The following is a 15,810-nucleotide window of genomic DNA, read 5'->3' on the forward strand; positions in this document are numbered from 1 at the left end:
GATGCTAACCCGGAAACCTCTCTTCTGTTTTGTACCGCCTGGGCAGAAACGGGAAGTTCCGATAGAGGGTGGGATGTGGTAGAGGAGAGGCTTCTGGTTAGTGGCAGGCAGCTGTGGAAATCACTGTTACTAACCCGTTAAAGCAAGAGAGAAGTGCAGGAGATACAGCAAACATGAGAGCTCAACACAGGAGGTAAAATAATTGGCAATCACATGGTCAGAGAGCCGTAGGTTGTCAACCCTTGCTCTAGGGTATACATAATTCAAGTCTTCCAGTCTCTTGGAACGGCATCTAGGAAAACGGTGCTTACTGCATGTCATTAGGCACCATTTATAGATTTACACCTAGTAGCACCGGCATCTCAGGTGAGGGTTTTCATGGCCTAAAACACAGTACCAGCGCCTAACTAATTCCACGCCCAAACTACACCCCTAACCATGCCTACTTTTCGAGTAGGTGCCTCGGTGTAGACATCTACATGGCACCTACTGAGTTAGGTGCCTACCTGAAAATTAATTTTTTAAAATTAGTTTTTAATGGTGCTATTTAACAGTGCCGATTGAACCAATTTAAAAATTAAGTTAGGTGCCTAGATCGGCTAGCCGCACCAATCTAGGCACATAATTTATAGAATCAGGGCCTGAGTGCACAATTTTTATGCTGTTCTCAGATGGAAGAAGAAGAGGCAATCTCTTTGGAATCAGTTATGTTAATAGCCAAAGTTGCCAAAGTGACTGACTGCATTTTGTTTTGTTTTGCTAGCTCCAAATCCACTGGAAGTGAATGGGAATAAGAGAGGGAAGAAAAAATTAATTGCTCCAGATATTAGTTTAACCCTGGATCGCAGTGACGGTTCCGTTCTGTCCGAGGATTTTGATAGTACAGAACTCGATCTAGATGACTTGGATACACCTGAGGACAGCAATGAGTTTGAATGGGAAGGTAAAACATTTTTTGCTTTTGATGTTTGTTTATCCTACTTGAGTCAGTTTTAAGCATGTTTACCAGCATGTATTACAAGAATGATGGATTCAGAAGATTTAGGGTCTGAGATTCTCAAACATGGGTCATCCTGACCCCAGAGTTTTCAGGATATCCACGGTGAAACAAGCATAAGATTGGAGACTGAAAATTTTAGCTGGTGTGCATTAAAGATAACTTGAAAACCTTACTGGCTGTGGGGCACCAGCACAGATCAGGCAGCCCTGTACTAAAGTGAGTTTGGGAACATAAATGCTTATTGCTTAATATTTTTGGCAGCCTTTAAAACTCCAATCTGTGTGATCTTATAGATTTAATTAGAATGCATTGGGATAGTAGTTACAAAAAAGACTAGCATAACATTTTAAATGGAAGCAGTGGAGATAAAAGCTGCATATCCTGGGGTCTTGAGTAAACTGTTCTATAAATTAATTATGAATCTAATATAATATGTTGGAAGTTGCTGTCAAATTCTGTAGCTTCTTGTTTCTGGATAAGCCTGCTCTAGAACATAACAGATTGTTACAGAGATCTGGCTAATTTTAGGACTGCCTTTTGAAGTGACCAGTCTTTTGGTTAGTCTAATCATGCCCCAGGAATTCCTACCGCACTGTCTCTTGGCAGTGTATACATTTTTTGATTTATCAACAAGTTTGACTATGCACAATTGAAACGCTTTGCAGGAGAAAAGGGATTTTGAAAGTGAAATATTTGTTCTGATGTAGTGTGTCTGGGAGTCCTGACAGAAGATGATTTCCCATACACAAACTTGTTCTTCAGCTCTGCTGCCTTCTCCAGTGGCTGTAATGCCCCCTTCAGTTTTTCCTTTTGCATCGAGTTGAGACTGTTTAATTCTGAACTGCTGTAATAACTTGTATTATATTTTTGTTTTTTCCAAATTTGAGGCTTTTTGGTGCCGAAGGGGTCCCCGGTGACCCTGGGGCAGCTTTGCCTCAAAAAAGATGCAGACTCTGTGAAAGAGGTATGCAGCTAGCAAGGCAACTCATTGGGTGCCTGTCCTGCTAGCCTGCATTGAGACTTGTGGAGCTCGGGGTCCATTCCCTTTTCAAGCTAGCTTGCATCCTGATTTATTAGGTGGTTGAGCACAGGCTGTTTGGCCCTAGTATCAGTCTAGTAGAGCTTAATGGGTGTCAGCTGTGTGGATTCGTGGGGGTTGAGACCTCGGTTGGGCTTTAGTTTGACTGGCATTCCAAAGATCCCAGCTTGTAGACCTGGTCTGGAAGATTGAGGCAGTGTCTTTATTTCCAGTTTTTGTGAGGACTGAAGCAGGCTATCACCAGCACAGACAGACAGTGAGTATTGCCTGTTGTGGTCTATGGAGAAAATCAGGGGGAATGACATCTTAGATTGTCTGATTTTGCTTAAAAAGCCTCCATCTGCCTCAAAACTCATTGTTTTGCCTTAAAAACACTAGCGATGTACTCCTCTGCTGGAGATACCCCTATATCATTTCAGATTTGTGATGGATTGCCAACTGAACAGCAGCCTTGCGTCACGTGCTGCGGGGCATGTTGGGGGGGGGGGGACGACAGGAGCCTCAGGCTTTGCTGCCTACGGTGTCACTAAGACTTGGGGATCACAGAGGGCTTCTAGGTCTGGGAAAATAACCTCCTTCCCAAGCCTTTAGAAAGAAACCAATCAAAGCGAAGGTGCATGGAAAAGGAAAAGTGAGAATCTGAAGGGTGCTTTGGGACCGTCTGGTGTAGGCTTGACCCTGGATTTTGTTTACTTGCTGTAGAAAGCCTATTTAAATTGTTTAGGGTCTCCTATCTTGGTTGAGGAAGCGCTAAGGTCTTGGCTTCTCCATGTGCATGCTCTCCAGCAGAGAATCTTGAACAGCAGCCAGAGGATCAGTCAGATAATGACTGGTAGTCTGACTCTTTTACTGTCCTAGAGTGAATCATCCTTTCTGGGGGTTTCGGGGTTTGTTTAGAGGCTGGTTCAGGAGATTGTCATTCCCACCTGTCCAGCTTCGTAATTTGGGCTCTTTCCAATTATTTCAAAAATATCTGAAAACTTTACTATTTTCAAAAATGTAAATTTCGCTGCTCTCTATACAATCACTAATACTTATTATATTTTCCTTTCTTTAAAATTTTTTGTAAACCGTGCCAAGCTCTATCTTTATAGAGAAGATGCAGTATATAAGCTTAAGGTTTAGTTTAGTTTAGGTTTTGAAATTCTATGTTCTGTGGCAGAACTTCAGTTTTCCGCACTTCCCTTTGGGCTGACAACGGCACCGCGTACCTTCACCAAGGTAATGGTGGTGGAGGCAGTCCAGATGGGAATCCAGGTGCATCTTGGACAGTTGGCTGATCAGGGCTCCATCCAAGATGGAAGGAGAGAAGGTGGTGGCTCAAGTGGTCCAGCTGCTACAGGACCTGGTTTGGTTTAGCTTGTCCACTTCCAAAATTGTCACTTGGAGCCAGTTTAGGATTTGGAATACCTGGGCAGGCCGTGTTTTTCTTCCTGAGCCACACAAATGGAAGCTCTTAAAACAGATCTCAGACTTCTTGATGACGCTAGCTCTGATGATCTGGTGTTATCTCCAGGTTCTAGGCTCGATGTCAGCGACCGTGAAGGTGGCTCCTTGGCCGAAGGCTCATATGTGTCCCCTCCAGGAGGTAGTTGTCCTGCTGGTCTCCACAAGTGGTTTCACTCTAGAAGCAGCTGGCATGGACAGTGAAGCTCAACAGAGCTTGTGTTGATGGTTCCGACTGGAGTCACTGGAGAAAGGTATGCCACTGTACATTTTGTCTTGGGTGATTCAGACCACAGATGCCAGCCTCTACTGCTGGGGAGGTTATTGTCTAGGTCCAAGGCAGATGGACTCTGTCACAGTGGAAGTAGTCCATAAACTGGTTAGAATTACAGGCCATTTGGAAACCTCTGGAAGGCAAAGTGGTTAGTGTTTTTTCAGACCATTTCACTGTGGTGGCTTATGTCAGTCAAAGAGAAGCACTCCCCTTCGTCTGGAATCCAAGATGCTATTCAGTTGGGCAGAGCTCCACCTGCAAGCAATATTCGATGCATTTAGTGAGAGTAGACAATGTGCAGGCCAATTATCTCAGCAGGAAGACCCTAGACCTGGGGAAGTGATCACTGTCCCATTGGCCATTTGACTGCATACTGTGACGATGGGGGTATCCAGTGAGCATAACATCGTGCTTCTAAACTGCATAACCATCATAACCATAAGTTCAACGCAGTTTACAAAAGATTATAAATAAAAATGACAAAAGAAACATAATAGAATTATTTGGCCAAATATTTTGAGAAGAGATAAGTTTTCAACTGGGTTCTAAAATGTAACTGTAACAAGCTGTAAGCAACAACAATCGAAATTCTTTATTGTAGGAAGCTGCCTGAAATGCTAATGTATGATCAAGAAATTTCTTGCTTTTACAACCCATAAGTGAGTGTCCTTATTGAGTTGGTGGACAGATTTTCAGCAGAAGGTTCGAGCTAGGAAATGATAAATTTGGATGCCCTGGTTCAACCATGGCCAAAGCAAATTCTGCTGCATGTGTTTCTCCAGTGCCCATGTTAGGCTGGGCCATCCGTCAGATAGAAAACCATCGCAGGCAGGTAATCCTGGTTGCTCCAGACTGGCCAAGGTAGACGTGGTACAGGGATCTAGTGCGTCTGCAAAAAGACATAAGACATAAGAATTGCCGCTGCTGGGTCAGACCAGTGGTCCATTGTGCCCAGCAGTCCACTCATGTGGCGGCCCCCAGGTCGAAGACCTGTGCCCTAACCGAGACCAGCCCTACCTATGTTCGTTCCCTTTCAGCAGGAACTTGTCCAACCTTGTCTTGAATCCCTGGAGCGTGTTTTCCCTTAAAACAGACTCCGGGAGAGCATTCCAGTTCTCCACCACACTCTGGGTGAAGAACTTCCTTACGTTGGTATGGAATCTAGTCCCTTTTAACTTCAGAAAGTGCCCTCTCATTCTCTGTACCTTGGAGAGAATGAACAACCTGTCTTTATCCACTAAGTCTATTTTCTTCATTATCTTGAATGTTTCGATCATGTACGGGGATCTAGTGCATCTGCAAAAAGATAGAGGGCTCAAGCTTCCAGTGCATACAGATCTTCTGTTGCAGGGTCCAGTTTCCATAAAGAGTTTATTAAAAATTTGTTAGACAGCCTAATCGGGCTTCTAGGCGGTGTACATCATTTAAAAGATAAAATACATATAATATAACTAAAATTAATAAATACAGACGGTACTGGGGGCTTGTTGTACAATGGACAAAATAATTTGGACAAACATATACAAAAGGAGAAAGGGGTAGAACTACAGTCTTGAGAGAAAAGAACAAAAAAAGAAGGGGCAGAACTAAACTCTTGAGAGACAAGAGGAAAAGAATGAAAAAAAAGAAAAAACAGGTGAAAGGGGCAGAACTACAATCTTGAGAGAAAAGAATGAAAAAAAAGGAAAAATGGATAGAAGGGTGGGAGATGAAAGGAGAAAGGGGAAGAACTATACTTGAGCGAAAATAATTTTTTTAAAAAAAGGAAAAACAGGTGGGGGGGAGGAGAAAGGGGCAGAACTACACTCGAGAGAAAAGAACAAAAAGAAGGGGGAAAAAAGGTGAAAGGGGCAGAACTACACTCTTGAGAGAAAAGAGCGAAAAGAAGGGGGGTAAAAAGTAAATGATCATCCAGTTGTCCTTAAAAGGACAGTTATGCTCCAAATATGTTGTTGAACAGGAAAGTTTTTAATTTGGACTTAAAATAAATTAAGGTAGTTTCTTCTCTTAAATAACTTTGGTGTGGAGTTCCAGAGAGAAGGGGCAGTAACTGAAAAGATGTTAGAATGCATAGTGTTGATGTTCCTCAGAGAAGGAATGGCAAGGAGATTCTTTGAGGAGAGTAGGGATCTGAGAGGAGAGTATGGAATAAGGAGTCTGTTAATAAATTCTGGTAGGTCACTAGATTGAGTTTTGAATGTTAACAAAAGGATCTTGGTCTTATAGCATGCCTCTTGAGTGCACAGCCCTAGTGCGAAAAGGCTTCTTACCAGATCCTTGCCTTACCCTCCTTAGAACCAAATAGCCTACCACCATTGCCAAATATGCTAAGGCCTGGAGGTGGTTTTCATCAGTGGTATACAAAAGCTCAGATGGAATCCTTAACAGCACCGGTGTCAGTAGTGTTGCCATTTCTGCAGGCCGGCCTTGAAAAGGGGCTAGAATTGGATCCCTTAGAGTGCAAGTGGCAGGTCTCTTGTGTTTCAGAGACTGGTTCGGCAAGGGTTCCTAAGCTTTGCATCCTGACAGTCAGATTTTTGAAGGGAGTGCTCAGAGTAAGGCCTCTAGTAAGATGACTACTACTGCTACTATATCACAACCATTTCCCTCGTGGAACCTTTAACATCGTTTTGAGGCGCTTTTTGAGCCTTTGCAGGAGGCGTCATTGCTGAATCTTAATGGTAAAGACAATTTTTCTCATAACCATCGTCTCTGCAAGAAGAATGTCAAAGATACAGGCACTATCATGCAGAGAGCTGTTCCTCAGATTTACAGAGGTGGGTGTTTCTGTTTGCACTGTTCGTTCGTTTCTGCTGAAGGTGGTTTTGTCATTCCATGTTGATCAGGAAGTGATTGTTCGCTTTTCAAACCACGGGCTCCAAAAAGAGGGACAAAATTTTGCAACTATTAGATGTACGGAGAGTTGTTCTCTGATACCTCAAAATAACCAATGAATTTCGTCTTTCAGATCATTTGTTTGTCTTAACCAATGCTGCTAGGCTGGGCAAACTGGCATATAAGGTAACCATTTCCAGATGGATTTGTAAGACTATTTCATCAGCGTACATTGGCTGTGGGAAACAGCCACCAATTTTCTTGAGCACACTCCACTAGGAGTGTGGCGTCTTTGTGGGCGGAGACACGGGCAATTCTTCCTGAAGAAATTGTAGAGCAGCCACATGGTTCACTCTCCATACATTTACAGAGTTTCACAGGGTGGAAGTGGCAGCATGAGAGGATTCTGCTTGGGTCCTCGGTTTTAAAGACAGGCTTATCTGTCCCACCCTAGGTTCAGGAATACTTGATTGGTTTAACTCATTTCTATCCAACAGAGAACACATCATGTGGAAGGACAACACCTTGTCTCAAAGCTGAAGTTCTGTTTGTGACATACCTCTTTCCCCAATATTATTTAACCTATTTATGAGTACCCTTGGCGAAATCAAAATTCACAAATGGGAAACAACTCCTAACCTACGCTGATGACATGTTCCTACTGTTGCAAGTTGACCCAACGGCCCAAAACATCACAGAATTAATTTCAGAATATGCAAAATTTCTATCTGGGCAAACAACATGCTCAAGCTGAACAACACCAAGATAAATTTACTCTTGGTTTCATATCACCTCAACAGTCAGTCCCTAATTCTGTCTGCCTGCCATCTGAAACCACTCTCAAAGTACACAACTCGTCCAAAATCCTTGGAGTTGTCCTGAACTCCACTCTTTCCTACACTCCACAAATCTCTGGAAAAAAAACATCCTTACAATGAAATGACTGCGTTTGATTAGGTCTTTCTTTTATGAACACCACTTTGCCATACTGGTTCAAATGCTTGTTCTATCCCAGCTACACACTTGCAACTGCTTGTATGCTGGTATAATGTCAAACAACTATAGAGACTATAGCTCATCCAAAAGTGGGATCGGGGACTGTGCCTCCAAACAAAGAGCTTCTTTCAGGACGTTCCATACAGTCGAGGTTAAGGCTGCCACTAGTAGAAAGCATATGTAGTTTCTGAGTTGACGATTTGGCAAAGTATCATTAGCTGTAAGTCCATATCACTGTACCACTTTACCCACACTGTACGCAAGCGGCCTGTGTGGGTAAAGACCTGATGAAGATATATGTCCATGCGATGTCCATGAAGCAAACTGGGAAGATTCCACACCAGGCTTGAAGAGAGGATTGCCCCTAATAGTTAGCAATGGGGAGCTAGTATGCAATAAGTTCAAATAAGTTCACATCCAGGCAGCTCTGGCTGAGGATATACTATAGAGCGTGACAGTACTGACTTAAGAAAGGCCTCAGGGGCATGTAACAGGGTTCCTACAGAATGGGGCGCAAGAATTTCCAATCCAACTTCCGTAAAAGTAAAATAGGAAGTCCCCCTGAACCAGTCATTAAGATGCTGCAATTGACACGCTATTGACAACAAATGCAAGTTTAGCAACCCTAGCCTTCCCTTATCTCGAGGGAGAGCCAGTTTTGCATATGACAAGTGAGCTCGCTTACCATTCCATAAAAAGCCCTGGACAGCTCGATGGATCCGAGAATGGTAATGAACATTGCAAGTCAGGGGCAACATTTGAAAATAATACAGCCATTGCGGTATGATATTATAAAGGGTGATATGGCCCTCTAAAGAAAGAGGATAGGAGTGCCACACATACCCAAGCGAAGCTCCGTGGAATGCAATTAGAGGTCAAAATCCACTTAGAGCAAAGTGGCAAGATCATCAGACAACCAAATTCCATGATATTTAAGCTTATGATCCACCCATTTAAGTGGGAAGGCCCCCCTCCCAAGTGGTTTGCAGCATGGTAGGAATTGCTAAAACTTCAGATTTGTGAGCATTGAAGCGATATCCCAAATAGTAACTAAACTCATCCAGAACCCCTAAAGCAGTGGTCTCAAACTCGAGGCCCGCCAGGTGCTATTTTGAGGCCCTAAGTATGTTTATCATAATCACAAAAGTAAAATAAAACAGTGTCTTGATCATATATCTCTTTAGCTATAAATTACAATATTATTGTTAAGATTTAGCCAAAAGGAAAGATTTATAAACTACAAAGAGTTTTACCTCATGCAAAATTGTAATTTCTTTAATAAGACTGTAACTATTTTTTTCTGAGGCCCTCCAATTACCTACAAATCCAAAATGTGGCCCTCAAAGGGTTTGAGTTTGAGACCATTGCCCTAAAGCATGCGACAAGGAAGAAGGAGCATTAGAAAGAATGAGCAAGAAATCATCGGCAAAGCCAGGGATTTTACTACACCAGAGGGGAAGTGGATGCCCGCTACATCTGGATCTTTCTGAAGTGTACTCAATAGAGCTCCAGATAGCGTAAAAATGGGAAAAAAAAGTCGTGACTGTGCCATTGACTAGAAGAGAAACTGAAGAAGAATACAAGGTGTGTAAGGCTTGTAAGTACCATCCCATAATGCCCACATATTCCAATACTTGAAAGAGATATGACTAGCTAACCTGGTCAAACGTTTTCTCTGCGTCTAGGCCAACTAACAGCAAAGGGATATCCCGAGAGATACAATTAAGACATAGATATGAGGACCTTTTGAACATTAAGCACAGACTGCCGCCCATGGACAAAGCCAACCTGTTCAGGACAAATCAATGGTAGGAAGGCCGTCAATCTATCTGCTAAAACGTTGGATAGAATCTTAATGTCAACATTTAGCAAAGAGATAGGGCGGTAAGAGTCAGGATGACAGTCGGTTTTACTGGGCTTCAACAGTAAAATTATCAGGGCTGTATTGTCTATTTCAGGGATATCTTGATGGGCTAATTTAAACAAACATCTAGCTTTAAATTTTCAAGACGTATTTTAAAATAGCTTTTCCCTCTTTTAGATGCTCAGACTTTTCACAATAGCAACCCAAAAGGTTAAGCTTTGAATATTTTGGTCAGCTGTTACATTTTGTATAATCTAAAAAAAAAAAAAATCATTTGAGAGTCCATACTTTTGCTTTTGAAATATTTACTATTTGTTGATGCCTTTTTTTTAGGTACTCTTGACAAAGTTGATGAACTATCCATGATCTTTTTATCCACATTATGGTATCCCCTCAAAGATTGTTTTTATGTTTATTTTATTACCGTATTTTTCGCTCCATAAGATGCACCTGACCATAAGACGCACCCTCAATTTTGAGGAGGAAACAAGAAAAACCCCCATTCTGAACCAAATTCTCCCTGCCAGGCTGGGCACCCTGTCCCTCTTCCCTGCCAGGCTCTGTACCCTGACCACTTCTGGTGGGTCTAGTGGTAGGCAGGGACAGGGTACAGGGCAGGCAGGCCTAGTGACAGGCAGGGCCCCCCACCCCGAGGCAAGCAAGCAGGCAGGCAGGGTCCCCAAAGTGCATAATCTTTCTTCTCTTCTTCATTATCCATGTGTACCATTTCCTCCCCTTCCATTAAGTATCACATCTCTATCTTTATTCCTCCCCTTTTCAGCATTATTCCAATGTCCCTGTCTCTATGCTCCCTCCTCTTTCAGCATTTCTTTGCTCTATCTCTTTCCCTCCCCTGGTTGCCCTGGTTCTTATGCTGGGATTGCTCTATCTCTTATGCTGGGATTGCTCTGTCTCTTTCCCTCCCCTGATTGCCCTGGTTCTAATGCTGGGATTGCCATTTTCTTCCTCCTGTACTCCTCATCCCCACCCCAAGGCAGGCAGGCAGGCAGCCCCCCTCCTCCCCCCCGTAGCCCCTTCTGACCTCTCCCCCGTAGCTTTAGTTCCTCCGGCGCAGCTTGATGGGCTCGTTCCTCCATGTCCTGCCCGAACGCAAAGGGAGTCAGAGGAGCGGCGGTGGAGACAGATGAGGCCCCAATGTGCCGCCCAGCGCTGCCATGAGGGGAGGAGAGCAGGAGGCTGGAACCAGCCACCGCTGCTGCTATTGCTGTTATCGCTCGCTCTCTTCAGGGCTGTGCCACCATGCCAGGATTCCCAGTGGCTTCTGGTTCCGATGGCTGCTACTTGATCCCGGCCCGCGGGGAAGCTGCTGCTCGTATGGGAAGCAGGACTCGCTGTCTCCAGCTGCCTCTCCAGCGGCAGAGTGGCGCGCAAGGTTGCCTGCCTAATCAGCTGACATGGCTGCCTCCTCTTCCCTTCTGTAGCAGCAGAGCAGTGCACAAGGCTATCTGCCTGGTCCTGCGCCACTTCCCATGAGAATGGAAGTGGCGTGGGACTAGGCAGGCAGCCTTGTGCGCCGTTCTACTGCTATAGAAGGGAAGAGGAGGCAGCGGCGTTAGCCGACCAGGCAGGCAGCCTTGTGCGCTGCTGTGTTGCTAGAGGGGCAGCCGTGTCCAGCGAGGGAGGGCACCAAAATTAAAATTAACTGGAGGGGGGGGGTATTCACTCCATAAGACGCACCCTTATTTCCACCAATTTTTTGGGGGAAAAAAGTGCATCTTATGGAGCGAAAAATACAGTATATATTTTTTTGAATTATCCATGATCTTTTTATCCACATTATGGTATCCCCTCGAAGATTGTTTTTATGTTTATTTTATTATATGTTTTTTTTTAACTATGCATTTGTTTTTATTATGTGTTCATTTTAAATACTGCGTATATAAATTTTGTAAACCGTTTAGTTTTAAACGATATATAAATTGTTAAAATAAATAAATAAATCTAGCAAAGTAGTAACTTTTAGATTAAATAATACCAAAAAAGGTTGTAGTTAAATTGAACACACCTCTACATGTTGAGGATTCAGTGAAACACCATTTGACTAAGGGCTCCTTTTACTAGGCTGCGCTAGCAGCTTTAGCGCATGTTAAATTGCTGCACGCGCTAGATGCTAACGCCACCATTGAGCTGGCGTTAGTTTTTGGCGCTCAGCAAAGGCTTAGCGTGCGCGGCAATGTAGCGCACGCTAAAAACGCTACCGCACTGTAGTAAAAGGAGTCCTAAGAGTGCTGAAACTTTGCAGACAAGCTCTTCTTTGTGTGTACATATCTATATCCGTAAACATAATTTAATGTTTTAGAAGTATGCATTTGCATTTTTTTTTTGTTCATTATTCGCATTTAGTTTGCACCTTTTTTAGTAGAAGCTTAAGGTGAGATATTCAGGTACAGTAGGTAGAGGTATTTCCTTGCCCCAGAGGGCTCATAATTTTTGTACTTGAAACAATGGAGGGTTTAGAGACTTGCTCACCATTACAAGGAGCTGTAACCACTAGTCTACTTCTAGTAAAACAGTCTGTAGCATAGTTGTAACTTGCTCCAGGCTCATTGGCTGTTGGTGAACAAGGGTGAAAGCCCTTTTTCGTTATGAGGCTGGGTGGGAGATCTTCATCAGGCCTTTGTAGAATGTCTAGCTAAGGATGTAAGCAAATGGTAGAGTAAGCAAACATCCTTTAGGGTTGATGCTAGGTTTTGAAATGGTTTTTATGTTTTAAACATGCCTATTCATTTAGCCCAGAAGGGTGTGGATTATTTTTCCCCTGAGAATCTCAAATTACAGCAGGATTTGATCCACAAGTCTTGAGGGGAATTTGCTCACTTAGAGGTTAGGGACTGGAAGTGTCCCAGGGGAGAGGGAGGGGAAGGGTCCTTTAAAAGTGATGTTGCTTCTTTGGACCCTCTTCAGAATTTTGCACAAAGTCTTGCACCTTGGTTTTCAAATTGTGTCTGTCTGGAAATGTGATCATTTTTTTCCCTGAAGAAATCACATCCTTTGCTAGATGTTGCACTGAGGCCTATTGAAGATCTGTAATCCAATCCCTACAATAGGAGCTTACCTGGGGAACCATACCATAGCAAACTGCATCAACATATAGTTGTATTACTGTTAACATTGACAAACATATTGTTAGGCGGGACAAAAAGGGGCAATATGCAGGTAAGAAGATTTTGTTGTCTTAAACTTTCTGTTTCTCTTTATGCCTGGTTTGTTCACAAACATTTCCTCTTGATAGCACCAACTCGTGGTAAAAGTAACCATAAAGGCTTTTCTGTCTTTTTCTTATTTTGAAATGCTGCTGTCTTCATTTGCCTGGAAGGATAGCTTTCCTTAACAACTTTATCTTGGAAACAGACAAGTAACATACAGTAGGTCTCTTTTCCCCCCCAACTTGTGGTAAGAACAATACTACAACCATCTATCTTGAAAATGTAAATATAAGCAAAAAAAAAAAAAAGGAAAACACAATCTTGCTGTGGAAGAAACAATCTCTGCAGATTGCTTTTTTCTTTATAATTTTTCTACCTCATGATTTGGCTTGTACACATTGATCCTTTCTGAATAACTTTTATCTGCATGTCTGTTTCATACATAACTCTAATTAAGCCTATGTTCAGATCACTCAGTCATTATCCACTTTGACTTCTGTGTGACACCTCAGAATGATCTTGACATTCATACCTTTAGAAAAATAACTGGTTGTATTTTTAAACCAAATTTGAAAATACTGTTCCGATGCCTCAAAGAATTAAAAATGTACAAGATATGGCAACTCATTTTTCAGATACTCCTGAGGTAATTTTTGTAGTGATGCCTGTGTATTGGACTTGGCTTATTTTTCTGTATCTCCATCCAGTCTTATGAGGTCTATTTCCAGTCTTCAAATGCATGGCTATTTTCCCCCTTGCCCATAAAACATCTCATTTGTAAATCTGTCTCACTCGTCGTCACTGGAGACATTGTGGAATGTCTGATACAAAGATATATTTTCAGGGTCATTTCAACATGGCAGAAACTTTGCAAACCTTGACATTTCAATGATTAAATTTAGCAGTCTCTATTAAGGCCAAAACAGATTGGACCATTTCTAGCCCCTGCCTTTCTTCAGGATGTTCCACAAGTTTATTGAATTTGTGATAATTTTTTCCCCCAAACCTCTGGGTTTATAAGTCCTTAAACTAAACTAAAACTTAGGGCTCCTTTTACTAAGCTGTTCTAGTGGTTTTAGCATGCGCTACATTGCCGCACACGCTACACGCTAACACCTCCATAGAGCTGGTGTTAGTATTTTCTGCATAGCACGGGGGTTAGCGTGCGCTAAAAACACTGGTGCACCTTAATGAAATGAGCCCCTAGTTTTATAAACCGAGTCATCAACCAAGAGGAGCTCGACTCAGTTTACAATAATGTAAAACATAATATATAAATTTGACAAGAAAAAGTAGACTGAAATAGTTAATTTCCAAAATGTTTAGCTAACAAAAAAGTTTTTAGAACTTTCCGGAATAAAGCAAAAGAACCTAAACTTCTTGATGTAAGCGGTAAAGCATTCCAGAATTCGGTTAATTTAAAAGCAAAAGAATAACTTAAGTCCTTGGTGATTTTTTTTTTTCCTGTTTTCGTATACACAAACAGTAACATAATAAACCAATGTCATAAGTGAATACCCTGATTTAGAGGAAGGGGTTTAATATAACAATTGTTTGACACTAATTTTATTTATATCAGGGTTACTCAGGGGCTGTTTTAGTAAATCTTAGTGTGCGCACTAACTGCTAAGTCCATTTTATACCTGTGGTCATCTTAGCATTTAGCATGTGTTAATTCCATTAGCGTGTGCTAAGCTTTAGTAAAAGGATCCCTTAGTTTGCAAGCAAAGTAAAATCCTCACAGTTGTACATTTTTCAGCTTCTTTCATTAAAAATTTTTTTCAAATCATACATTTTTATAAGGTAGTGTTTGGATGAACTCACATGTTTTTCTTATCCTATCTCAGTTCTACATTCTTTTCTTAGTTTTTCCATAGAATTAAGAACTATTTTTGATGTGCAGCTTTTTGTTGGACAGTCAGGGTTCAACAATCCTGACTTAGACCCCTAACACCTAGGATTTCAGGCTTCCGAAATGTCATTTATTTATTTATATTTCTATCCTGTCCTCCCAGCAGCTCAGAGCGGGTTACAAAAGGACATTTACAGTGCAGAGGAGAGGACATTATTAATTCCATATTCTCTAAATAGAACTTTGAGATCCAATGAACAGAATTTACTAACTATTCCGTCTCTTAAGGTTATTAATACAAGACGGCAATTTATTTTTTCGGTTACCGCACCACAGACTTGGAACGCCCTTCCAATTTATTTAAGGGAAGAACAGGATCTGGGAAAATTCAAAAGTAATTTAAAAACATTTCTCTTTAAAGATGCCTTTGATAACTAACTTACAGAGCTTACAGGAATGGGACAGGGACAGCAACAAAACTCACGGGAACTGGGAAATTTAGTTTCTGTGGGGATGGGGAAAAATTTGTCCCCATGTCATTCTCTATAGATCATGCTGTGTGGATTATGATCACCATGGCTACCAGCCTACCTGGGAGGTCCACTACAAGGGCATGGTAGCTCAGGGCAGGTGACCCCAGGAGGATGCAGGGTGGCACATCAACAAATTTGACCATTTGCTCCTGCTGATGGGCACAGTGGTGTGGGTGATGTTGTATAATACCACCACACTATACAAGCAAGGAAGAGTCAGGAGTGCAGCAAGCAGTGCTTGACATGGATAGCATTCGCTACTTTGTGGAGTGTGTGATCAGTTAGCACAGCCAGTAGCCTACATAACAGGTGTAGAGAATATATAGGCAGTTTCTCAGCTGCAATTCTCTGGGCCTGAGGAAATGGGAGTTGAGCCTAGAAAACTTTCAGCTGTTGGCACGCTGGATGAGTCTTGTGTTGCAGTCTGATGGCTTCATAGGGTAACATGAAGTTCAGGTACTTTAGGTCACAGAAGAGAAGGCTGAGTGTTGAAAATTGTTTTGGTATAGCTGTAGTCAATTCGAGCCCTTTTATGTCTTTCCTATATAGTACTGATCAGCAGGGTTCTCCAGAGGGCAGACAGACACCTTTTTTGTTGGTACTGGTGGTTCTGGAATAACCAAGATGGCTGGGGTATGTGGACTTACATTGTCTTCTGGTAGCTATTGCTGCTTCTTCTAAAGGGATGGGGAACCTTGAGGCTCTCTTCTTAGTTACAGTTGGCCCTTGAAAGGCTCTGTCCTAAGGAACAAGGAATATTCAGCACTCCTTGAAGGGTAGAAAGGTATTTTGATGGAGAAGGAA

At 42.3% G+C, this 15,810-nt stretch overlaps 1 protein-coding gene across 3 annotated transcripts in view; it reads left to right on the plus strand.

Moving 5' to 3' along the window:
• Positions 1-15,810, plus strand: part of BNIP2 (BCL2 interacting protein 2) — a 119,503-nt gene that overhangs the window by 32,785 nt on the left and 70,908 nt on the right. For all 3 annotated transcript variants that reach the window (XM_033920298.1, XM_033920299.1, XM_033920296.1), the window contains exon 4: positions 764-943. In XM_033920298.1, the coding sequence (XP_033776189.1) occupies positions 764-943 (180 nt within the window). The remainder of the gene's footprint in view (positions 1-763; positions 944-15,810) is intronic.

The sequence above is a fragment of the Geotrypetes seraphini genome, chromosome 14, assembly GCF_902459505.1.
Source record: "Geotrypetes seraphini chromosome 14, aGeoSer1.1, whole genome shotgun sequence".
In the NCBI taxonomy this organism is placed as follows: Eukaryota; Metazoa; Chordata; class Amphibia; order Gymnophiona; family Dermophiidae; genus Geotrypetes; species Geotrypetes seraphini.